The sequence below is a fragment of the Aulonocara stuartgranti genome, assembly GCF_965226115.1.
Source record: "Aulonocara stuartgranti genome assembly, chromosome: 5".
Lineage (NCBI taxonomy): Eukaryota > Metazoa > Chordata > Actinopteri > Cichliformes > Cichlidae > Aulonocara > Aulonocara stuartgranti.
In genome coordinates, this window is record NC_138943.1 from 30,299,934 (window position 1) to 30,326,546 (window position 26,613).

At 41.8% G+C, this 26,613-nt stretch overlaps 1 protein-coding gene across 1 annotated transcript; it reads right to left on the minus strand.

Moving 5' to 3' along the window:
- Positions 1 to 1,729: 1,729 nt before the first annotated feature.
- Positions 1,730 to 5,540, minus strand: LOC309707416 (uncharacterized protein; the record flags this gene model as incomplete). Its single annotated transcript, XM_082534726.1, has 2 exons — positions 5,143 to 5,540; positions 1,730 to 5,012 (listed from the first exon to the last, which is right to left on the minus strand). The coding sequence occupies exon 2, from the start codon at positions 3,935 to 3,937 to the stop codon at positions 1,730 to 1,732; it is 2,208 nt and encodes a 735-aa protein (XP_082390852.1). The 5' UTR covers positions 3,938 to 5,012; positions 5,143 to 5,540.
- Between the last annotated feature and the right edge of the window lie 21,073 nt (positions 5,541 to 26,613).

Sequence of the window (26,613 nt, forward strand, 5' to 3'; positions counted from 1 at the left end):
TACCGGACTGTGAGACCATGCGGCCTAGAAAAGAAACCTGTTTTCTTGCAATCTGTAGTTTGGTTTTGCTCACTTTAAAACCTGTGTTGGCCAGGTGGTGAAGTACCACTCTGGTGGCCTCCAAACAGATGTCAGCCGTGGGGGCAGACAGCAAAAGGTCATCCACATATTGTATTAACATACAGTCAGATGGTAGTGGGCTGGTTTGTAAAAGTTCTTTCAAACACTGATTAAACAGTCCTGGGGAGAGGGCAAATCCCTGTGGTAAGCGAGTGTAACGCCATTGTCGGCCTCTAAATGTAAATGAGAAAATGTCACGCAGTGACTCACGAAGTGGGAGGCAGAAAAAGGCATTAGCCAAGTCAATGCAGGTGAACCAGGCATGAGATGGTGGGAGGTTGGTCAAGGCAACATAAGGATTAGGCACAGGCAAAGTAGGAGTGCCAAGTAAGGCATTAATCCTTCTCAAATCATGTGCCATTCTGAACTTCCCCGTGCCTTTTTTCTCAACGGGTAGGATGGGCGTGTTCCACTTAGAGCAGGAGGGCTCCAAGACACCGGCAGTGACCAAACCAGAAATTGTTTCTGCAATCCCAGCCTCAGCCTCCGGTCTGTGTGGGTACTGAGGCTGCCACAAAGGGGTAGCAGATGACAGTTGAAAAGAGACTGGCTCCACATCAACTAAACCTACATCTGTGGGTCCAAGGGACCACAAACAATCTGGAAGAGAGTCGAGTAAAGGCGCAGCATCACAGTGGTCTGTGTGTTCTCTTCCATGTGACCCGCTGACCACTCCATGTTGCAGTGTTGAGGAATTAAAGCAATCATTTAAAATTTGGTATGTCTTGGTAGATGGAGAAAACAAAACCTGTGGGAGTTTTGTAGGTGTCCAGTCAGTGGCCGCAAGGGAACGTTTAACCATTCCACCCAGCTCCTTAGCCTGGTGTCCAGGATGTAAGGCCAGTGACACATGGGGAGCTGCCTCATCAGACATCATGTACCACTGTAATTGATCTGTTGTAAAAGTAACCGCTGCTGCCACTCCCTCCGGTGCCGCAAAAATGCACGACATGTTCAGAGACCAAGCCCGCCCCTCACACTGCTCTTGGAACATGTGCTGGTACCAGGTGGTGTCATGCCTGTCATAAAACAGTGTAACATGAGGTGGGTCAGGGGGAGGGACATAAGGATGTAGGAGTGAGAGCCACGGCCGCCATTGCTGAAAAGCAGTACAAACTCCTGGTTCAGCAGGTGTTTCAACTTCCAATAATGCCCAGTAGATGTCAGCAGAGTCCGCTAAACAGGAGGAGGGTTGCAGCAGAAACTGACCACCTCCCTCTGGCCCATCAGAACAGGGAAGCACAACCCCAGTAGGGAGAGTCACAGTTAGGCCTTGTGAAGAGCAGAGTATTGTGGCTCCTAATTTAATCAACAAGTCTCTTCCCAGTAAATTCACAGGCGCCTGTTTTGAACAAACATAGGTGTGTAACAAGGTCTGATCTCCAACCGTTGTGGGGAGGGGCACGGTGTAAGGCAGAGTTTTAGGTTCCCCAGATATGCCCACCACTGTAATCACTCTGTCAGTAAGTCTTTCACGAGCAACATCCTTAATGGTGGAGTACGTAGCTCCAGTGTCCACTAAAAAGCTGCTTCTTCTTCTATCTACAGTTATGGACAGCATAGGGTCCGCCGTTGTCCCTTCACCGTCCTGGGCAGTCTGTGGGGTGTCCTATAGCTGGGGACCACCCTCGTAGTACTCCCACCCCATCACAGGCATCTGTGGGGCCGGGGGCACTTCAACTAAAGCACCACGAGGTCCACCTCTGTGGCCAGGATGCTGATAGGGCCCACCACGGGCTCCCCTGCCTCTTCCAGCAGCCGGGTTCAAAGGGCACGCTTTAGCCCAGTGTCCAGGTTGTCCACACCGGAAACAAACATACATCTGGCCTCCCCTACCACCTCCCATCTGACCCCTTCCCCTGAAACCACCTCTGTTTCCTCCAAATGGGGAACCTCTCTGCCCATAAGGGGCCGGGGAGTGATAAGCACCATACTGGGGGGGCTGTGGATCAGTTGGCCATGGGTTCGGATACAAATCAGGGGCAACTGGACCAGGAGCGGGAGCCGCAGCGGCCACAAGCTGCTTTTTAGGCTTGTCACCTTTTCCACCCAGGTCGTTTTTAGCTTTCTGCAGCTGAACCTTCAACAGTTGCAACTGTAAATCTTCGACGCTCTCCGCTTTATCATCAGACTTAATCTGCACTTTGTTAAGATTAAAAATCAAATGTTTCTTCCAGATTGCAAAGTCACAGTCCTGCAAATCAGGATTATCCTCCATTTTCTGGCTTACTGACTCCGGAATGCCCCTCAGCACCGCCCTTCTAAACCACATGCTCTGTGAACAAGTCCTACTGGGGTGATGACCTGTATGGTTCACCCAGTCTTCAACAGCCTGATTTAGATACTGGGTGGGATTTTGCTTTCCCTCCCATTTAAATTTCTGTAAGGTGCCTTGATTTTTGGGTGGGAATTGTTTACGCAGGGCCGGTCCAATAAACCTCAAGGCCTGCATTAGTGGCACCTCGTTCTCATGCGTGGTAGTACCCGCATTTTGTTCCAGGTCCGCTGCCTGAGATCGGGATGTGCACCTAGTTATAATAGCTCTAAAATCTCCCAGTGCGAGGTCCTGTCCAGCTGTGTATTTATCCAAACCAGCCAACCAGGCATTCCCTCCCTCCATTATGTCAGGGAGTTTGTCCACTAGGGCCTGGACATCTCCGAATGAATAAGGTTGATACACTGGTCTACGTTGCGCTTTAGTCTGGACCAGGGGAAACATGCCTGGAGGCTGAGGCACAGGGCCCTTAGATCTAGTCTGATATCTTAAACTGGGAGGGGTAGAGGGGGGTGTATTGTTAAGGTCACTGAGTTCATCATCAGTATCCTCAGTTTTTCCCCCGCCTGGTGGGGTAGCAGTGTCAGCAAAAACGTGGGCTAAACTCATCTGTGTTTCCGGATCCTGACGGCCCACCAAAGACATGGTAACTGTGACATTTGGTGAAGTGCCAGGCTCAGTTTTTGCAGTAGCGGTCAGATCTCCTTTAACAGCGACAGGAGTGCTGGCAAAGGGGTTGGACCGGGAAAGAGGGGCTGACGCAACACGATTATTCACCTGGACCACTGACCTATGTTCATTTAAGCAGCTGCGTAATGCTGCTTCTAGATCAGTTAATTGTTGTTCAGTGGGTTCCTGTCTGTTCATTCGAACCGCAAATGGTGCGCTCGCAAATGGGTCAGTTAGGCCCTCAGATCCGGTTCCAAAACAATGGGACATGGAAGAGGGGGCTCTACTACTAGCTGAGGGTGTCGCCGACAGAGAGGAGCTTCCTGGGCAAAAATGCTTGGTATCTATGGGAGTTGGAGCTACGGGCGGTTCTTCTCCAATAGTCATTATTCCACCAGAGATATTAAGTACCGGATATATGCCTGCTGAGGGAGGAGTTGAGGCAGAATAGGGAGGTGGCTGAGACCTATTTTTCTTCATGTGTGGTTTTGCAGTTTCCCATAAACACACCCAGTGATTAAATTTAGCTTTGCGGCCTGCGTGCTTATCTGCTTCCTTTCTGTGTCTCACCCCGCTCATCACACCTGCACCTGCTGCTGCTGAGTTGGCTTCTTCCTCTTTCTCTTTTGCCTGCATAGCCTTATTCTGCCAGATTATTCCCCAGTTACCACTACTCCCCTCGTCCTTTCCCTTTTCTTTCATTAACCTTTCAGCTGTTTTCCTCAATGACTCTTTCTGCTTTTTTGCTTCTTTAGGCTGGTGTGTGGAGTTGATGACTGTCTCAACACATGTTAATTGTTCTCCCAATGTGCTAAGAATAACACCGGGACCCCAACCATCATCATTAGTTTCTCGACCTAATTCTCCATCCATTTTACTGTCAATGGAGGAGTGTTCTTTTATTGATTTTAAAGGAGAATTTGGGCCAGCTGGGTTTCTGCCTCTGTTAGGCACTAACAGCTGGGGCGCTGCTTTAAAGGTGAGTCAGCACTGAAATATCCCTTCAGGTGTTACCAAGCTTCTACCAAACCGGAGTCTGGCGGGTAACCTTGCCTAGAGCTTCCTGATAGGGGTGCTAGTTGGTTGTCACCTTGTTCACACGTCTCATTCACACTTCATACATTACCTGCAGTCACTCATTACCCTCCTTATGTATGTAATAAATGTGTAAAAAAAAAAAAAATTCTATGTGTGGTGTATTATTTTAACCAAAAGAGGAACCTAGTTCCTTTAATTGTGTAATCTGTGAACAACGGAGAACCAAACTGTCCTGCCCAGTGTTCCACAGCAAGCATTCAGCGTGTATTTATGTGTGTCCAATATCAAACAGAACATCAAAACATTTAAAACACTAAAATCATCGGGGTTTTAAGAAGAGATCCGTTTTCTCCTATTGATCGAAGGGACCCCTCCTTTGGACTCCAACCAGTACTTCTCCTTTTTAAGTTTTAGAGGATCTTTTCTAATAAAGTCCTCTGGGCCTTCCTAACCCTTCTGTAGTTTAGAGAATATTACTAAAAAATATTCTCAAGGCCTTTAACCTTTTAATTTGTTTAGAAAGGCGTTACTAATAAACCCTTTCAAGGTCCCAGACCTGCACTGAGGTATATATCCGACACCGGAGAGCAACCCGTCGGCTGCAACCGTGGTCAGACCTCAGTTCACTCTTATCTTTATTCACTTATTCACTTATTTCTTATTCACTTATCTCTTATTCACTTATTTCTTATTCACTTGTCTGATTCTCAACAAGCCTTAAGTAAGCCAGACAATTTTGGTTATGAATTACTAGGAGTTTGGACACTAAGTATTTTTATAATGTTCAATATAGCAGAAATAAAAGGTCTGCTTACCTTGTTTTTGTGTGCACACAGCTTTTGTCCAAACTCCGTTCACTCAGACCACGGCCGAAATCCTCCCATCCGTTCCAGTTGACCTGGAGCGGATCCTGTTCGTGACGCCAATTGAAGGATAAAAAAAAAAACAACAACAGCAATAGAATAATATTAAACACAAAGTGAACCCGTCTTCCTTCATTAAATAGGTTCTTTTAGATGTTAAGGAGGAATTGACTTAACCAGGCTGGCGGAGAATGAAGACAACCGGACACCTGCTGCAGATGGGGAATCAGTGAACTTTTATTGAGACAGAGACAACCTCTCAACACAGCTCACATCAGGAGATTCCTCATATTTGCTGTGAGGATGGGTATATATTCTCTAAAACTTACAGGAGGGGGTTGTGAGGAAAGTGCTGCATTAGCAGAAAAACAACTCCATAAAAGGAAAGCGGCCTTGGGTGTTCTAGTCTCTTCGCTTGCAGATATCTTGCACCTGCAGGATGAGGCGATCGCTTCTTATCGCTCTCAAGGCCAAAGTCGTGAGCACATTTTTATTACACAGTTGCACAGTAACTTTAAAGCTGAACAATATTTAAAGCTGAATAATGTTTGATCAGATTATATTTTCTTCAGTAGCACATCATTATATACCAGCTAGCCCAACTTCAGTAACCCTACAAACGTCACTGCTGTTTAGTTTTCTGTCTTCATTTATGCTGGAAGTGATAACAGAGCTGTACGTTTTAATTTGTTTCCAAAACCCCGCAGTCAGGACATGCTATATTGTATTTAGATAGAAGCTAGCGAGCTAACTCCCTGCTAACTTTAACTCCGTTAAATGTCATAAATTCCGTTTTCATGGATGCCTGGATGTTAAACTCAATTGTTACACCTGGTAGAGCAGAACGCTGATCATTTTATTAAAGATGAAAGACTTTAGACAGTTTTTCAACTCTCAGTAATGCCACAGTGATCGTTTGATATATGGACCTGCAGCGGAGTTTAGACCCAGACACGGCTAGTGACGTCAGACTGAACAACCGGATAACCAATTTACTCACGAACAAATAAAACACTGAAAAAGCCAAACAATAACATTTTTAAGTTATCAAAGTGACTTATATATCATGTTTAACCCGAGTAGTGAAAGACCGCGGGGGTTTGAAAACAATGTGACACCAATTCACAAATTATAGGCCTGTTTCTCTACTTTCACAATTTTCAAAAATACTGGAAAAAGTTTTCATTAATAGACTTGACAAATTTATAGATAAACACAAAATAATAATGGACAGTCAGTATGGTTTCAGACCAAATAGATCAACATCTATGGCATTAATGGAACTAATTGAAAATATCACCAACAATATAGATCAAAGACAATGCATAGTTAGTGTTTTCATTGACCTAAAAAAAGTTTTGATACAATTAATCATGAAATATTATTTGATAAACTGGAGTACTATGGCATTAGAGGAGTGGTGCTAGAGTGGGTCAGGAGTTATTTGAGAGACAGGCAACAATTTGTGAAGATTGGTGAATATCAATCAGAGTGCCTGGACATTGTTTGCGGAGTTCCACAGGGGTCAGTATTGGGACCAATGTTGAAGTAGAGCAAGTTTCTGATACAAAATTTCTGGGTGTGATAATAGATAACAAAATCTGCTGGAAACCTCACATGAAGCATATACAAGCTAAACTGTCAAGAAGCATCTCTGTACTGAGTAAAGTTAAACATTTTTTTCCTTCCAAATCACTCCGGGTACTTTACTGTTCACTTATATTGCCATATTTGGAATACTGTGTGGAAATCTGGGGAAATACATACAAAACCTCACTTCAACCACTATGTAAAATTCAGAAAAAAGCAATCAGGATGATTACTAAAGCAGGATTTAGAGACCATACTAACATCATGTTCTTGAAATTAAAAATTCTGAAGTTTATGGATCTTATAAAATATAATACTGCAAAAATTATGTACAAAGCCAGATACAATATGTTACCAGGAAATGTACAGAGGATGTTTTTTGACAGACAAGGGGACTATGAATTGAGGGGAAAATTAAATCTGAAGACTCTTAAAGCACGGACAAAGGTTAAAACCTTTTGTGTTACTATTTATGGGGTAAAACTGTGGAACAGTAAAACTGTGGAACAGTTTTACTGTGGACCTACAGCAATGTTCAGGCATTAGTCAGTTTATAAAGATGTTTCGAAAACTGCTTTTGGAAGAATATGAAACTGATAAAGTTGATCACCCATTGTATATATAACTATGCTAAATTGTATCTAAATGATATCTATCACTGTAGCTATGTTTATACATGTTCTCCTTGTTTATTGTGTGGGGTAAGTGATGATGGGAATTAGGTGAATAGTGGGATTCAATAGAATGTTGAGCATGGGGTAGGGATTAATAAGTATGTTATACTTCTTCCTACTCCATTTCAGACCTAATAATTGTCATTTCATGTCATTTAGACTCTGTTTTATTTTATTTATTTCTTCTTGTTTTGTTTTCTCTGAGCACATACGTGTGTGTATTTACATATATATTCGTATTTGTAAATGCAAGTATGTGTACTTGTGTATATATTGTTTTTTGGTTTTTTTTCTGTATATGTCTGAAATAAAGATACAATACAATACAATACAATACAATACAATGTGTCGATCGGCTTAGATATTTGAAGTTTACACAGCTACATTCTCACCTGAAAATATGTTAAAAAAAATTTGCGACCCAGAACGAGAAATAAGAGTAATATTAAAACTAAGTCGCTGCCGCTATTGTTGGAAACTGGAATTGGCTGGGCCGCGCTATGAATTCTGCGATATGGTTTTTCAATTTTGTTGTCCGGGTAGAAAATCGGGAGAAATTCGGGAGAATGGTGGCTCTGGCATTCTCCTGGAAAAATCGGGAGGGTTGGCATGTATGGTTGTGGCAACATCACTAACCTTGTCAAACACCTCAGAGTAAATCATATCACAGAATATGACGAGGGTATGTTGAGGCGAACTGAAGAGGAGAGGGACAGGTGCTGCTAGGGGGAGACAGACGTCTCTCACGGAGTCCTTTAGTGCTGCAGGCAGGCAAGGTGTTCAATTAGTGCACAACTTCAGTTTTTTTATTTCTATATGATGAACTCTGCATTATTAAGTGATAAGAACAAGTAATCTGATGTCCTGTAATCATTATGATGCTATAATTTGAGATACAATAAATAAAATAAGTTTTTGTACAAAGTATCGGTATCGCATTAGTATCGTCGATACCACCCTGAATATTGCTTGGTATGGGATCGGAAAGAAAATCAGTGGTATCGCACATCACTAGGTATGGCAGTCCATTCTCCCTGCAGCACGGACTACACTGCCCATGAGGCTACATTCTTTAGGGCTATGCCTGTAGCATTCTGCCTGTTAGCTTAGTACAACTACAACAAAAAGGCGCTCTCTCCCCCAGGAAACACACAGTGCAGAGAGCGTCACCCTGTAACCATGGCAACCGTAACGGTGCCATGGTCCGGAACAACAGAACGTAGCTGTCAAACAAAACCCAAACAGTCCTGACCCGCCACAATATGAAACAGGAAAATACAGCCGTGTAATCCATTTATTTCACCAAAGTAACTGTATTCTAAATACCACCTTTTTAAATGGTAACTGTAACTGAATACAGTTACTCATATTTTGTATTTTAAATACGTAACGGCGGTACATGTATTCATGTATACTCCCCAACACTGGCAGTATATATACTTCTCAGTCTTGGCACATGTGAAGTGTAAAGTGAGATCAAAGGTCAAATGTGACTCTTTATAAGCCTATATGGTATTGAACAATGGCAGTTGCTTAGTTCTCTAATGTGGGATATGTTCAATCTGTATATGGTACTTTCTGTTTGTTGGCAATACACGCCACACTTTTAAGAATCATAGTTTCTAAATTATTATGTTTGTTTGTTAGTTTTGGACTAATAAATCATTAAGCTGACCTTGAAGACCTTGGTGGATGGAAGGCAAATTTTAATGGATTGTTAACATGACCCCACTCTGCACCCTTACAACTTTTTGTTCGAATTCATTCAAAACTTTTTGAGCCATTGCATTTATAGACAGAATGACACGCATGTAAACACTACCTTAATTGTAATAGTCAGTACAGTTTAAAACCTGTCTTTCTTGTTACAGTCATGGATTTTAATATCTAATCCACTATTAATTAACAAACACATGCAGTCCCTTTGTGACTACAAAGAGCAATTTGCTCGTAGCAAAATATATCAATAGCCCATAGGGCAAACATGGCACTGCGACCTCTGGATAGCAGACATTCATCAATACTTCATAAACCAGCAAACATGTATGCCCAGTTTGATTGTATCTCTGTGGTGAGTGATGGCATCTCTCTATTTTTCATCAACCAATCTAACGGAACAGGAAATTAAGAGAAACAAGAGCCAGATAGAGATTCGTATCATGTGTGTTTTTATTTCCACTGTTTGAAGGTTAACTGAGTGTTATCTGCTTTTTAGGTGGAATCCGTAAAGAATGCCTGTCAGGCAACTTGAACATACCTTGATATTAAATTCCCTCTTCTGTGATTAATTAAACCACTAAAACTCACCCTTCTTCATTGTGATTGGACTTTTAAAATCACTTTTGTAAAAAAAAAAAAAAATATCTGTCTTCATCTTAAAAAGAAAAAGAAGCAACAGTTTTCTTTTGCCTCCTTTAATATGCACAAATCTATGTCGAGGCAACTTAATCCCGACCTCCTCTCTATTCCTCTTGACTACAAGAAAGCTCCACTTTCTCACAAAGATAGACAGTGCTAAACAACATGCTTAGGTTAATTAGAAGACTAAACGTAGAGGTTCTTGCTCTCTAATACAGTAGCTTTGCATGATTCATAATTCAGTTATTATTTATCTTAAACTGGGTCATGTTGGAAGTCCTTAGTTTAGTTTCTATTCCTTTCCTTTTAAGGCTATCCTCTCCTTTAGTCAAGGTTCTTTTAATTGGCTTCACCTCACAAACCCCAGGTGTAAACGACAGGTAGGTAGAGTTTTCTACTCAGCGAGAGGGGTGTTACCAAATGACCGTATTAAGAATTGCACCTCTCTTTGACATTGCATAGATCTCAGAGTAGAAAAAAATAACTGAAACCAAGAATTTGGAGCAGTGTGAAGCCTGAGCTTTTGGGTCAGAATGATTATTTGAGTATGTGGTGACTTCTTCCTTTAAAAATTGACTACACTTAAAATGAAAATCCCAAATTGCAACAATATATAGCAGGGGTGGGGAACTCCAGGCTGGGCAGGAGGGCCGGAGGTCCTGCAGGTTTTAGATATCACCCTGGGTCATCACACCTGAAGCAAACGATTAGTTCATTACCAGGCCATTGGAGAACTTCAAGACATGCTGAGGATGTAATTTAGCCATATAAATGAGCTGTGTTGGATCAAAAACCTGCAGGACACCAGCCCTTGAGGCCTGGAGTTCCCCCACCCCTGATATATAGAGATGAAAGCCAGGTGCTAGTTGGGGAGAGATATTCACGGGTGAATTTGCAGAGATCCCAAAAGGGGCGTCTTCTAGTGTGAGCATTTTAGAGTACATGACACTAAAATGCTTACACTAAAAGATCTCTTTTACCATATCAAAAGAACAAATGAGCATGTTAACACTGAGAAAAACCACAATTTTCAATAGACGGGGCCCTAAAGGGAAAAAAAAGTTAACTTTTACTAGTCTTTAAATAAACGAAAAAAACCAAAAAAAAAAAAAAAAGTTGAAAGGAAGCAAATCAGAGAGGCGTTTTCTTATGTTTTCAACAGATGCAGACACATTTGACCGTTTCTAGTGAGAGAGATAAAACATACACACAGAGCGTTTGAAATAAGAACTTTCTGTTCTTTGATAAGCTTCATCCTTTCCACAGCATTCTTATCTATTTCACTGTACACCTTTGCTGTTGTTTGGTTTTCCTCCTTTTTATGATATGTCAGGCTCTTGATTCTTTCCCAAACATACCCTGCAGGCATGAACAAAAATTCGCCTTTATAATTGTTCATGTGTATTTTCATAACACGCAAGAAGTACAATATCTAGTCCTTAAAGCTTTGTAATTTAATTCTATTCAATTTCTTTTTCTTTTCATTTTTAAATAAATTTTTCTATTATCATATATAACAGCCACCACTTAAATATTTCTGGTAGAATGAAAAAACTTCTTAAATCTCTTCTAAGATAAAAATAAATAAATAAATAAGAAAAATAAGAAAATATGTAATCTCAGGCTGGTAAAATGTGCTTTTTTTAACTGGGAAAAGCGCTTAAGCTACATTCGACTGTGTTTGTTCCTTCAGGTCCATTAGACCTTGGCAAGAGTTCATCGCCAATACAGTAATGAGAGAACCTGACATTTTTCAAATGTTTCTGCATCCATAAGCATCACTGTAAAGGTCTGTAATAATGCATATTTAATTATATTCCTCAAATCATGAAGGTCACTGCTGGTGAACTCTTTCCATAGATCAATATGTGTGCATGAGCTGGCAAGTTAATATGGTTCTCCCACTGCAAAGTTTCTCATTGCACATTGAGCGCTGATCATCATCATTTCTGATGATTCTTTTCCATTATCATTTATCCACAGCTAAGAAAACATAGCAAGAACGTCTGACTGAAATGAGATTTCTCCTCCAGACTGAATGTGCTGCAGATGTAACTTTGTAATGCGAATGCTTGCTTTTCTCTATAACTGCACTGTGAGTGCGTCCATAGCAAGAGATCGGGATTTTTGCAGTCAAATATGGAGGCTTAGAGTGACCCCTAGCATTGCTTCTTATAAACATCTCAGAAAAGCATTTGCAAAGTCCTTCTTTTGTAAACCTCATCTGCACAGTGTGACTGTCATCAGTCATGAAGTGGCTCACTTTCTATGCCGCGGGCAAAAAATTACCTGACTGCGCTCTTATGAGAGATGGCGGTTGTTCCTTCTTTCAATGCAGTGATGTATGATTCCTCTGCAGAGTGTGCATGTGTTACCTAAAGACTATAGGGGGGATCAATACTGCAGCTACCGTTGCTTACATCCAAATTATAAATCTCTACGACGTCTGAAGAATGGAGCAGCAATACTCTATCGGAGCACTAACTCCCTCCTCATCCCCTGTGATTCACCTCAAAGTCACTACCTGCACACATACATATAGACGCAGACAGGTACTGCTACAATCACTGCTCCCACCACACCATCCTCCTTTGACACAGAGTAAGAAATAAGATCCAGTGTCTTCCCAAGGTCACCGTCACAGTCTCTTAGACTCCTGTGATGATATGATACACTTCACACTGTCTCTGAGCGTTAAATGAATCTTCAAGTGCAGGCATACAAGGGAGAGACCCAGCGATGTTCCAGACTTGACAATAAACAACATATCAGATGGTGAAAGAAATCGAAGATATTGATAGCTCTGTCTGGTTGAGGCTCTGCGCAGGACAGGAGCTGCCGGGGGAGCCAGCCAGTTGGGGTTTTTTGGGGTTTTTTTACATTCCCAACAGCAAGGAGGCAGAAGGAGTCTGCTATTAAACCCAAAGTCAACTTTTTAGTTTTTAATGTCAACAGTGTTCAGCCAGGCCTCGAGGATGTGCGTCACCCAAACTCAACCTGAATTATGAACCAGCAAGGAGGGGAAAGCATCTGCTTGAGGAAAGTGTTTAAAAGAACACCAGTGCGGACTGGTTTCCATGAATATTTGATGACTCAGTCCTTGAGTGCAAGAGTGCAGCACATTATTTAATGTCCCTAATGGTGTTAACTCCTCATCTGCTGATGTGAATGTGAGATGCTTGTAGTGGAGCGTCCATTACTATTGTTTAATAGTATTCATATTATGACAACCACTGCTGCTTTTACTCCTTATTCTTGTATAATGGACGCAACAGTAAAGCGTTAAATTGAAACTGAACAATAACGGCGTTAAGTCTCCTTTAGTAATCATGAAAAATGCTTTCAAATGTGCAAATCTCTCAACTGTAGTTAGCGGTGTCTTATTACTCTAGCAGATTTTTTTGCTTCTTTTAATTAAAAACTTTGGGTTCTGCAGCAGGTTGGAGTGACTTATGAAAAGCAGGGGCACATACGTCACCGGGAGGATTAAGACAGCCTAACACAGGAAGAGAAAGGTGCTTAACTGTGGAATTACAGCTGAAATGAGTTTTTAATCGTGCAGTTAATGTTAGGGAAACGTGAAGCCTGGAGACAGTGCAAATTGCCTCCATGAAGGAGAAGACACCATCAGGGGAGCCAACTTGACCACATTACCTTATATCAGATTGCGTCTTTGTTGAGATAATAGAATTTAAGTGTCTCTTTGTATATACTTTAGCCACTGGTAGTTCCTCAAATCTAAAAACGCATTTCCTCGTGTGTTAACTGTCTCAAACTTGAGATTTGCTTAAGTTGCAGCTTCCGCTTTTTGTACAACACGAAAGGTCACTTTGACTATTTTAGTCTTTACCTTTTGTATGAATTTATCACAACATATTTTTATTTATTTATTTATTTTTAGACCCGCCTGGAAGAGCAGCGGAGCTGAATGTGCTCCTGTTAATGAGATACTGGTTATCTCTATAGCACACTGCCTCCCGCCCTCTGCCAGCACTGCATTATTGTGCATCAGACAGGAACTCTCAGTGTCATTAGTGCTGAAAGAGAGTAATGGAACAGAGCCTACCAAGTTTCACAGGGGGTTGCCATGACCAAGTAGGAGTAATAGACCTGGATGGAGAGGTTTGATTATTTGGGATCTAATATTGTTATTTTTTTAAAAATAGCTTCATGTGACTGGCACTCCCTTACTGTTTTTTTCTCTTGATTTAACCATCTTCTCAACGAATAGATCAAAGTGGGCTGTTAACAAAAATATCCTCCTTGTCATTAGCTTTGGACAATTCTCGTTCTCAACCTGAGAAATTTTAAGGACCATTTGCTGCAAGTGCAAAATCCAGTGGCCATCATCCTCGGAAGCATGCCCTTCTTATGCATAAATGGATGATGAATGCAGCAGTGATTAGAGATTCATCTTTCATCGCTCTAGCTATAGACACCAAAGTTCCAGAGAGCAACAAGTCAAATGGCTTGTGTAATCTCCAGCGTGGAGGGCTTGTTTCCTTTTAATTCAGGCAGAGAACGCAGGAGAGAGCAGCCCCGTGATTGTAATTCCCCAAAGCATTTCATTATTTCAGCCAATGCGATAACATCTTTAATTCCATTTTAAATAGGTTTATATGTCCATCATAAAATACTCCCTTGTGGGTTTAATTAATGCTGTGAGATAAGAGACGCTATGGGAAGAGAGCAGGGACAAAAAGGAAGAAAGTTATTTCTAAAGATGGAGACACAAATTATGTGCCTCTCAGTGTCTGATGGTGTCCTTGTTATTGCTTATCGCTTGTGACATCACTTCCTGTAGCTTTCATTTCTGTGGCTTTATCTTGTCATCTATTCAGCACAGACAATGGAAGCGCAGCATCACTATGAGGCTGACACAAAAAAGCTTATTACGGCAAGATTAAGTGTAATCTAAAACATCCCTGATTCCAGGGGCTTTTGACACAGACACACCGCGACTGGTGTGTGTACCCAATTATGGATACGCACACCTATGCCTGTTTTGCACTCCATCCTTTTGTGCCTAATGCTCATGTGTGCAAGTGCACAGAAATGCACACATGGCCAACAGCAAGATACTCTGTTTTCTTTCTCTCGCTCTCTCTTTCTGCAGTACTGTCACCTTCAGACTAGACACTGGCTGACCAAAAATTGCTATGTCAACCATAAAATTACCTTCAATTCATATTCCCTTCAGCTACTTGGAAATTCTATTCCATCCAGCACAAACGTATCCCAGTGATTGAGCTAAATTCTATATTTTTCTCTTTCATTCTTGCATGTAAAAAAAAGAGAAAGTCCGGCGAATGTGATGTGGTAAAATGGATAATCTCTTAATCTGCCTTCTTATCCAACCATTATGTTTTTCTGAACTATTCTCTCTTGACTCCCGGTAACCTCCTCCACTCCCACATCATCTCGAACAGTTAGGTAAGCTGCATTTACCGTTTTATCTGCAGCAGGAAATTATCACCTCTGAAAGTCTTCCTTAGCAGACAAAGCTGGAGTAGTTAAACTTCACCAGCGGACTGAGATCTTAGTGTAAAAGACAAAGACGTGGGTGAGTGCAGATCTTAATCACCACCTCCTGGAGTTTCAGCAACAAGACGAAGTGGTGAGCGAGCGAGATTGGCAAATGATATTCCATTCAAGCAAAAGGTTACAATTAATCACGAATGTCCTCTGAAGTTTGAATTTCTCTGAATGGATCGATTTTGCATCAGCTGAAGTCAACAATACTGATGGGAGCTTTATTAGCCCACTTAATGAATGATGTTTTATTAATGGCCATGTAATAAGATTACCTTTATCTCAATGGAAGCCATCAGTCTTTGCCCCCTGCTGTGCAGCTCTGTGAACACTCATTAAGCCCCGAATAGATCTTATTGTTTCAAACTACAGTCCAAGAACAGTGAATTTGTTAGGGTTTTTTTTTTTAACATAGCTTAAAAAAAACAAAAACATGGTAGTTAAAGAGTCAGGAAGAAACCCACCTGTGAATGTGTGTGCCTCGCTGAATAGTACAGTCAAAAAACATGCATGTTAGATTAATATTTTTACTCTAAATTAGTGGGTGTGAGTGCTTTCTGTCTCTCTGTGTTAGTCCTGGGTTGGCATGGTAACTTTTCCTTGCTGATACCAGCCTTATGCTTTGTAACAGCTGGGATAGACACCAGGCCTTTTATGGGACTATGTCTGATAAATGGTGCGATGGATGGATGGACGGATGGATGGATGTCCAATTTGTAACATTCACAGATTGTACTGTAATGATGCATAAAGTGTATTTCCTTGATAAAAGCGTTTTCTTTCTCTTTCCATCTACTCATGTCATTAAAAGTACTAGTGAAAATTATAAACTAGCACTTTTGTAACTTGGTGAGCTTGCATTTCCTACACTTTAGAGTTGAAAGGCTGTTTGGCTAATGTAATAGTTTTTCTAAGCACATGAGGCATAAATATTAGGGCTGTAAACTCCCCATCATAGCTCTATAACAACAGTTTGATCAGCATTACTAATGCAGGCTTCTACAGTGCACTGATGCCTGCTGAGTGATATACTACACAGAGAAGGTTTACAAGGGCTCAGTCAATAAATACAATTTAGCTTGATCAAAAGACATGTGAACGTAAAGCCGGTGTATTTTCTGCATAGTAGACAATCCCGACTCTGCTGAGGCAGCAGAAACAAATCATTAGTGTGATTTAAGCACACATTACTATAAATATTTCAAGTGGTTGCTCCAACATGTCATTTAACCTGCACAAGACAAAAAAAAAAGCAGTGCATCATGCTGCGCTTTCATTGACGTGCATGTTCAGGGATTACTCTAAATTCCTTGAGTTTGATTTTTTTTAAAGAGTTACAGTGGGGGAACTGCAAAATTCAACCAGTGGCCTTGGTCTCTGTGGTAAAAGCACCGCAAGCAATGACAGCCCCTCCCTCTCTCCCCCTTCATCTATCAGAGGCCCGACACAGGTTGGAGAGATTGATCTCTCTTTCACGTGGGCCTGACACCCGACGAGCTCTGGCGAGGCTTGTTTAACAAGCGCCATCCTCTCCACCAATAAAAAGCACCTTTCCCCCCCTAAGGCATCTCACAGGGTGCACTTGGTGTATATATTAGCCATAACTTTTTTTAAAAGCAGGATTTACAGACCCCACAGTGGGGATATATGACAGCCCATGGTGAATTAATTATTCTAAAACAATTTGATATATCTGATTATTAATTCTGGGACACAAGCTCGCTTAGAGCTGAGACTGCTTGTAAAGGTTGGATTTATCATGTTGACATTTTGCTACAGCCAATGCTCCTCTCTCTTCCTTGCTCTCTCTCTCCCCCCTTCTCTCTCTGTCTCTCGTACAATGCAGTTGTTCAAAGCTCTGTCCTACAGTTTTTTCCCCCCTCTGCTGCACAAAGTGGCAGAACACAAATATGCCCTTTTCGTCTGTCTTCTGACTCTTTCCCAGTGTGAAAGCAACGGATGTTTTAGTAAGCGATTACAGCGAGCACACAAACATATTGCTCGCACACACCGACTGTTGACAAGCATTCTCTCCACTTGGATGGTGGTGCACGCAAATGAAAGGTCAGGCCCATCAGCATCCATCTCCCCCTCAAACAGCAGAGACACCAGCCTAATCCAGCCGTACTAACAAACAACAAAGACGCGAGAAAAGCGAGAACTCCAGTAGATGCATCAATCCGAAAGCATTAGAGAAGGTTAAGCTCCTCAGTTTGTTCAGCAAGCACTCAACACCGGCTATGCACTGCCAGCGCTCAAATGCATGCAAATGAACAAAGGAAAATGCTGTCATGGGTTCTGCTTTCTGTTATATTTGGAGAGTTATACTGACTGCATGAAAGACTGGCTACTTCTGTAAGCTCAGCAGCCTCACGGGAGAGAATACTGACCTGCTGAGCCATCAAAAACGAAGAGCTGATCTAACCAACCCTTGACATTGACCAAATGCCAGGCTTCGGCTTTAGACCTGGGCTCTGGATTTTGAATAAATCAAACCACAGTTTTGAAGAAGGAGAAAAAAAAGTTGCATCACAAGAATCCGCATTATGCTCTCAGGGTTTTCACTTTGCTTGAGTGTTTTATATAAATAGGGATGAAAAATCACAATACCCAGGGTCTACTACAAGGCTCTTCCATAACATATCTAAATCATTATGTAACATATATTCATATCCAATCCAAGTAGCTTCCTTCCACACATTTAAACAAAGAAAGTGAACTTTTTCTTTGCTCACCTTTCTATGTACTCGGCAGACCTGCTTCTCTAACTCTAAAACGTCTCGACCACAAGCAGAACACACCAAATGTTCTGTTATTGACTGCAAGCTCGAATACAAGAGCATCCGCAAAGTCGATTACTTTCATTTTAGATGAGTGTCCACGCAACAATAGGGAAATCTTCAGGCTGATGTGGCTAACATTACTGCCGGCTTTGATTAGATTACATCCACTAGTCTGCGCCGTTATGACCTGAAAGACAATCACAATGTTTGCAGACTGTTAGCCCAGTTTGAAACCACGAGAAAGGAATGGCTGTGAGTTGTTGTGTTTTCGGCTTTTTGGCTAAAGTGCACCCTGAACGCAGCCATCTTTTTGTTACCATTTCCTGACACATACATTTGAATAACAAGCAGATACCCTACCCTCTGATTGGGATCTGCACTAAAATTAAGCTTATTTTTCCCATGCTGCACCTCTTGCCAAGTTTTATGACTGTTTTGTTCACAGAAACACGAACAGCTCTGAAAACAAAACTTATTTTGCTCAACAACAGCACCTTCTTTTGTAATGAGAATACAGCTAGCCCATTCTGGTGTCTAGAGGGGAACATACATGTTGAAAATATTTTAATAAGTTTGAAAGCAAGAAGCATTTAGCAGCCAGTTTGACACATGGGAAACCATTCAGACCTATGGGCAATTTAGAGTCAGCAACTGCATGAGGAAGCTGGAGGGAACCCACCAACTCCACACAGGAAGTAGCCAGGTGGTGGAGTCAAACGTAGGACCTTCATGCCATGAGGTAACAGTACTAACCACTGCGCCACCATGCTGCCCACTATAGAGGAAAATGTATTACAAATGTAGTAATTGAAATGAAGACTACAGAAACATTTAAATGCTCAAACCAGAACCATGCTGTCTTACAGGCTCTGTCTTGTGTGCTGTAGGATTTGTCTTTAATAATATCTGCATACTGCAGTGTTAGTGTGGGTCTGTGGCTTTGGGCCAGAGTCAAACAGACTCTCCTAATCTCCAAAATAACAAAGGAGTAGTGAAAGCAACAACCCAGGGACACAAAAGAACATCATACTGAAACAAAAACACTCTAAAGAGATCAAAAACTACAGCAAAGAGATGCTAAATGAATACAAAGGTTCCACTACAAAGAGACAACACAAAGACACAAAATATATTAAAGGCAAGCAAGACAAAGAGGCGCTAAATAGCTGCAAACAGAGAGACAATTACCCTCAGCCGTGTTGTTTGCAATCATTTTATACTTCTGTCAGGAAGGATGGTGGGCCTTTTCTGTATTTGTGCTCAGGGATTCATTTTCTCATGATATGTCCGTGGCGAGGCAAGAGTGTTGCCTACACACCAGGAAGCTAACACAAGTGACCTTGAAAACAAATTTCATCTCTTTCTAGTGTACCATTAAAGCAAGCCAAAACACACACACAATAGCCATTTCCCCAAGCACTGAGTTTCATTACACTTTGGTTTCTTCAGTTCTATTTTGGCAGGCGCTCCATGTGCCCTTGATGTGATGAGAAATGTGAATTTTCACACCGAAAAATACTGTACAGCATACAGCACTGCGCTCACCTCTCAGACACGCTGCCTCATAGTCATAATTTACACCCCACTTGAAACATTTCTCTCTGTCCTCTCTGCAGCTTGTTTTTCCACACACTCCCTCACACATGAGCAGGCTAAAAGCACTGTCATTACTCCATCACGCTCTTAAAACGGTGTATCTGACCCATTAGAGTGTGCTGGTGGGAGTAGGGCTGTGAAATAATGATCACTAAGAATTCTATAAAAAGAAGGCGGTAGCGCGCATTTGTTAGTCACAGCAGAGGAGCGATTAAGGCAGACTGATTGGAAGCGTCCCGTGTGAGCAGACATGTCAGACACGGGGAAAGTTTTTGCGATCGGCGTAATGGGCCAAATATCTGCTCCGCTTGGCTCCTCTCTCTCTCTTTCTCTCCTCAACTCCGTAATGCTCTGCTCAATTAATCCAGAGCCTCTTAATGACCCTCGAAGGTGACTCGCTAGATAAGTGCAATTACACTGGAAACAAGGGTGCTGCCAATTAGTCCTCAAGTCTCCCTCCATCTTTGCAGAGGAGGCTGGGTACGTCCCACTGGGTCAGCCTGTTTGTGACTTCATTAACGGGCTTCTAAAAGGGGAAAATGAACGTGTGGCCTAGATCACACTCCTGTGGGCAGGGATCAACACTGTATAGGTTGCTTTTTTTTCATGGTTTCAAAAGACAAGGGAAGATGGAAGCAGCAGAAACTGGGAAATCTCAGGCTGCGTGTGGGGATTAGTCGCTTTTCTGCACAGTGGCACCAGTTTCTGTGCATGTTAGGCATTGATTCTCAGTCTGAGTTTGTTATCGTGCCCGGGACTGATCACAGCGACGATGATGATGATGATGATAGTGATGATGACGATGTCTCCGGTGACACTAGAGAGGAGGTCTCACTCCTCATCCCTCCTCTTTTCCTCTCGAATGCCTCTTTGCCCATCTCTAATTGCTCGCCCGTTGTTACTTCCTGAGCAAATTGTTAATGAGAATTTCCTGCTATGTAGACGTCAGGGGCACATGCACTTGTTGTCTGCCAGCACAAAGTCTGTGAGTAATGGGTGTGACTAATGCTGCTTGGCAGCTTCCACTCTCGTCCCTCCCTGCCATCTGTCCCCTGCCACCCCTCTGGGTGGACTGGGGTGCTCTCAGTGGGTCTCAGTAATCATACACACGCTCCAAATACACACAAATACACACATGGACAAGCAGTTCCAGCCATGTGACAACTTCCAAAGATTTCAGATTTTATGTTTTCTAGCTCTGAGTTCCACACACGCTGTGCCTCTGCATCATGAGTCACCTTCATGAGTTCGTTAGCTAATTATTTTTCTTTAAGTACGCTCACCGAAACTGGAAGTGAGTCGTTTTAGGACCAATTCGTCTCAATAAGCCGACAGCTCCCTCCCATTTAAACCGAGTAACTTATCCCCTTCGCCTTCTCCTTGATAGAAAGTATTGACGCAATTTCACAAAATATTTGTGAGCATTCCTTTTGGCAACACACACCTTAATGTAGCGATGCGCTGGCAAATGAGATGTGTGAGGGAGTGTGGAGGATAAATGTAACCAGGATGTTAGTGCTGGCTTAAGATAGGGAGAAGCAGCATGAATCTCATTACAAGGGCCCCTGGACCTGCCCCTGCAGCCAAGTGAATCACTCTGAGTGACTTTAAATTGGTGTCCAATGAAGTAGGAATTGATCCTTGGCCCTGTTCTGGTTCTCTGAGGCAGTTTGGACTGTAATCTTCAGAAGCTGCAGCTCTGATGGATTTGTGGTATCTGTTTAGTTTCCATATAGCTGAAGCTGTTTTATAATTGCAATTTATATACAGAGAAAAATTGCATCCTCCTTCGTGACTTTGGAGGCATTCTAACTGATTTTGAATGATTTAAAAAAAAACACAAATATCTTGGAGCAGATGTTTTCAGGTAGCTGAGCTTTGATTATGAGTATTTATTTTAATTGAATATAATCATATAATCACGATTTATGTAAGGACTGGAAGAGAAATTTAAGGTCTTGGCACTGCACCACTGGCACTTAAGTAGTGGGGGGAGGGGGCATCACTGGGTCTTTAGTTTGCACTGCTGCTCGTACGTTGGGGTGTTTTTCGCTCTGTGAATAGCCAGAGGCACAGTCGCTCTCACTCTGTCTACCAGTCAGTAAATGAAAGCAGCTTTGACAGCGAGACTGTCACCTCCAAAAATAAAATTGCCAGTTGGTACCTCTCAGCTGCACTTTCATAATGCATAAAATTAAGTATTTCCAGGCCAAATGTAATCTTTGAGCAGCTTTGTGCACTTAGCGTGATTGCTGCAGCAGGTATTTCAGTAACCACTGCAATAATTTAGTTGCTTGTACTATCTGTAACTCTTCAAAAACAGCGCCTTACTGTTGAACAGACAACAGCTGCTTGTGTACATACACGTGGCTGACTCGGGTTCAAACTAGATACTGATATCAGGTAGAGATGTTGTTAATTGATAACAGATAGTGACATCTCACAATACATTGCTGTCAGTCAGATAAAGAAACTCTAAGTAGCAGCAATTACTTGACATGCCATTAAACCTGCTATGTGAGTATCACAGTAAAAAGAGCACTTTTATTCTCCACCTTACGCGCAAAACACAGACTCAACCATGCATCAAGAAATGGATTTGTCAAGGATATTCTCAGGGTCACTCTGTTGGTCCATAATCTCATTTGGAGTGAATGAAATAAACATATCCGTGGGAATTGGACGCAGTTAATTCTGAGGGGTGCAAATTGATTTTCGGTAGAGCTGAGCATAGAGGGAAGTTGTGCAATGCGAAGACACTCCAGAGATGAAAACCTCTATCTGGGTTATTTCTTCACGAGACAGCTTATAGTCGAGAATGGTGGAGACTTTTACTTGCTGAAAGAAACGGATGGCTGCACTCTTTTTCTTTCTCTCTGTTGGGTTTTGTATCATTTGAAAAAGCAACAAAGTTTGAAATCCATCTGCACAGTTTGAAGTAATGGCAACGTGTTTATTTTACTGGTGAATAAGAAGCCTTACATCAATATAATAGAAAGGCCAGAGAACATCCTCTGAGAAGGACGTTTGTTTTTAATCGTTTCTGGGAAGACTGTCTTGTACTTGCACGGCAACTGAGAGTAAATCAATGCAACCAAATCAAGCACAGGTTGTTTTTTTGAAAAGGAAATATTTCGTTGAACGACTATGTGCTTCTTTGATTCAAAATATGCTTTTAAAAAATGTGTTGAATCTCGGCAACCGGTCCCCATCGATGGAGTGGCTACAGTTTTGCTCATTTCACTTCCCTCGATTATATGAAGGCATTTCTGAACAATTAGCACTTCATTTTAAAGTTATTAGTCATTGTTGGAGTGATTGTAGGAAGGCTGCCATGGCAACGGGTCTAGTGCAACTGCACTTCAGTCCTCACAAAGGCAACAGCTTTCATGCATTGTTATGACAAGATGTGAGGTAGGGTTTCTTTGTGCTTTTGCAACGACAAAACTCAATGCAGCTCGTTTCTAGGGTTACTAATAATGTGGCCCATAGGACACAGACCAGTCAGAGATTAGACTGAACCTATGGTGTATTCAAGGACTGCTCGCCCTGCCTGTCTCTCCATCCATCTATCTGCACAAGCTACTCTGTTTAAAAGAGCTGTTAAACTTCTCACATTCATTCCTTAGCTCCATAAAATCCTCGATGAATGGTTTTATGCGCTCATTAAGCTTTCAAAGTCTGACGATCTCGAAGCTGAAAAAACACAAACGACGAGTTTATGACTTTATAATCTCTTTGCATACACAATCCCGCAGAGAAGAGCTTAGGCTGGTTCTTAAGTTGCTGGAATCAATAGTAATTCAGCAGAAGCCAGAGGGAAGAGAGTTAATTATCTCGAGGTTCTCAGGTATAATTGAACAGATGTGTTTTGAAATTGGTCAACTCACCATTGCAATGCCAGTGGTAATATCCTCCCACACCGCTGTGCTCTGCAATGCAGAAACCAAGAGAGAAAGAGGGAGGGAGAGGAGAGATAGAGACGCAGGATTGCTGTTCAGTTTTCATGAAACACAATTCACTGAATACAACAGTCCATCAAACAGACTGCTGCAAAGGTAATTAACCTTTGGCCTCTTTCACGCACTCGCCATATGCCTTCTTAGACTACCCCAAAACTTTTAACCTCAAATAACCACAAGTTTTAGCAGTTTGAGTCTGTTTTGACTTTGAGTTAGCTCCGCTCAGATGTCATACATCATTCATAGCCTGAGAATGCATTGGTGGACGCCCTATGGCCACAGCACCACCAAAGTTCTCATCTGTGTGGGGCCCTCCAGCCACGAGCTGCTTTTGGTGATAAGAAGATGGTGGGGCCAGGCCTGATGAGTGGCATCTTCCTTCCATCACTTATCCTATTTCATTTCCCCGCTTTAGAGAGGAGACATCAGGATACGGTGGCCTCGGGCTGCTACCTCCACTCTGCTTCCGTGAGTTAGTCAATATTAAACATGCCTCTCTGCAGCTCAAAGGATGATGGTTGTTCAGAAATCCTCAGGTTTATATGAACAAATACGCACATGCCCTTTCCTCACTCACATACCTACAACAACTGGGAGTCACGGACCACTAATGAAAACTCAATCAATAGGGTAGCCCACAGGTCAAACAATACCAAGAGACAATCCAAGGACCAATCCACACTATTCTCACACTGAAATAACTCTGTTTTTCGTCTTTCTCGGTGGAAGCTGTGGCAGTTACTGTTCATGTATTTTTAAGATGCTGCATCTAAGCTTACATAAAATAAATTAGGAATGCATGAAAACATACAAAAAGAAAAGAAATGATGCTTCAGCATCTCCCCATTGGAAGATGAATTACCTAAAAGCAATACAGCCCAATCTCCTGTCATGTGATGAAGACGAGGAGGACATATTACTCTCATTAAGTTCACTGTTGCCAGCTACTACTGGAAATATGATTGAGAGATAGAAAATATACAGCAATATGTTGCAAATAAATACAACATTAGAAACTAGTTCAGAAAATAATGAGCGTTGGTGCAAAATAGCACACACCGCCTTTCCATTTACACCCCGTAATTCTGCAGAGATGTAAAATGGAAAAGTAATATAGCAAAAATACAGAGTGACTCTGTAGCAGGATGTAAAGCACATGTTGTTTCATCATGTCCAGTCACTTGTGTGTGTGTCAAATCAAGTGTGTACAGAAAACAGGGCTGTTGGCCAAATACGGACGCAGTCCAGGCTGGCAGGAAAAGTCGAGTCAGTTTAATGACAGACAGGTAAAGATGGCAGGCGGGAACAGGTAGATGCAGTGACTGGATGATCAGAAGCTCTTTTGACAAAGCAGCATGAAAGAAGCTGGTAGAGTTTAAGTAGCGGCTGAGCTAACACTAACAAGGCAACGGGAACAGCTGTGTTGGCAAGTCTTAGCGCTCAGGTGATCATGGCATGTCAGGGCAGACTGAAGGCATCTAGTGGCTGAAATGGAGAGCAGCAGACCTCGGTGTTGTACGGGAATGTGGTAACCAAGAGAAAATCACTACGGAGTGAGACAAGAGCACTCGGGGCAAGGCCTACTCTAAAAATGGGATATTTGTGAAGTTATTATTAAAACATACTAACTTGAGTCTGTTTTTATTACAATATGATGACAACAGTCTTTTACAGCATTATTGTCAATTATTTATTATGACAATATTGTGTCATAATGAAGAAATAAAAATAAAAAGTGTGTTGTACAGCTCTCTCCACATCCTTTCATATGATATATTACTAATTACTTATTCTTTAAGGTCAGCTTTGACCTTGGGCATCAGCAATTAAGGTCAAGGTCAAATGCTTAGCCAATCTAGGTAGTAATGCCGCCCCCAAGGTCTAATATTTTGTTGTAAAGCTTGAAAACAATCCATAAAAATTGTGGGTAATATAAAAATTTTAGTGATTTCCACTGATTTCTACTGACTTTGACCCGATTTTGACCAAAATTAAATCAGCTCGAGCTGTTATTGGTATTTTCCATCACACAAAATTTCAAAATGATATCTATAACAACTGTGGACACTAGAGTGTTAATAAACAGTCAGACAAACACACTGAACCCATTACAATCTCCCTCCCTTCAGGCGGCGAATAAAGGATAACATCGTATTAACGTAATTTCACAAATATTGATAAGCAAAGCCACATCACAAATCCGATTCGCTATATAAATGTCTCTGTTTAATATGTAAGTAATCAAGGTGCAAATGTTCAGGCATGGGCTTAATAGACGGATATTTTGTTATTACATTTGCAACTTTTTTAACTGCTTCCAAGTGGCCAAAAAAAAATCACAAGTTTTTCACTCGCTCAAGTGACCGTTTACAGGTTGTAATTAGAGTGTAATTAGCCCATCATGACAAAGATCCAGAGCAGTCCTCTGCAAATTTACCCTCTCACCCTGTGCTCAACGCCATCCCCACATGTTAGGGAAGGCAACCAGCTGCCTTACCATATGCCTTTGCCTTTCCTTCCAAATGGAAAAGAGTCAGGATTACTCCCCAGTTGGTGCTCCTGAGCGTGCTTCAAGGGTTTTTTTGTAATTTGAAAGTAAAGGCGCTCTGGCCTCTTCTTCTTCTCTTTCCTCTTCTACTGTATATCACCTGTCTGAGGTGTACATTTCGTCCTCTGTATGTTAGCTATTCGACGCTATTCTTGAAGTTTCCACCCAAGCAAAGCACGATAGCTCTCTGAATATTTCTCTTTTCAAGGCGCACTCATTCCAGCATATGCCACACAGTACTGATGTGCCAACATGTAGCCTACTGTAGAGTTTGTTTTGATCTTGGCTTTTCAAAGTGGGGGCATCAGTCCTCCTTCATTCCAAAACCACAAAGACCCTCTAGACTGCAGCTACTTTCACCTTGCTCCGGATCAAGTGACACTGATAAAAGCTTTCGGAGAAGGAGTGGAGATGTGTGGGCTGACGCCTGATGCACAGCTAATGCACATTCATCTGTGATAGTCAGCGTTCAAGGTCATCATATCAATGATATCTCAATGACAAGAAAAAAAAAGTTATTAGTACTTGGAAAGGAATGTGTGCGTGGAGGGTGATGTCTAGAGGAAATGTTACACACCAGCATTAGTGCAGGTTTTGTACATCTT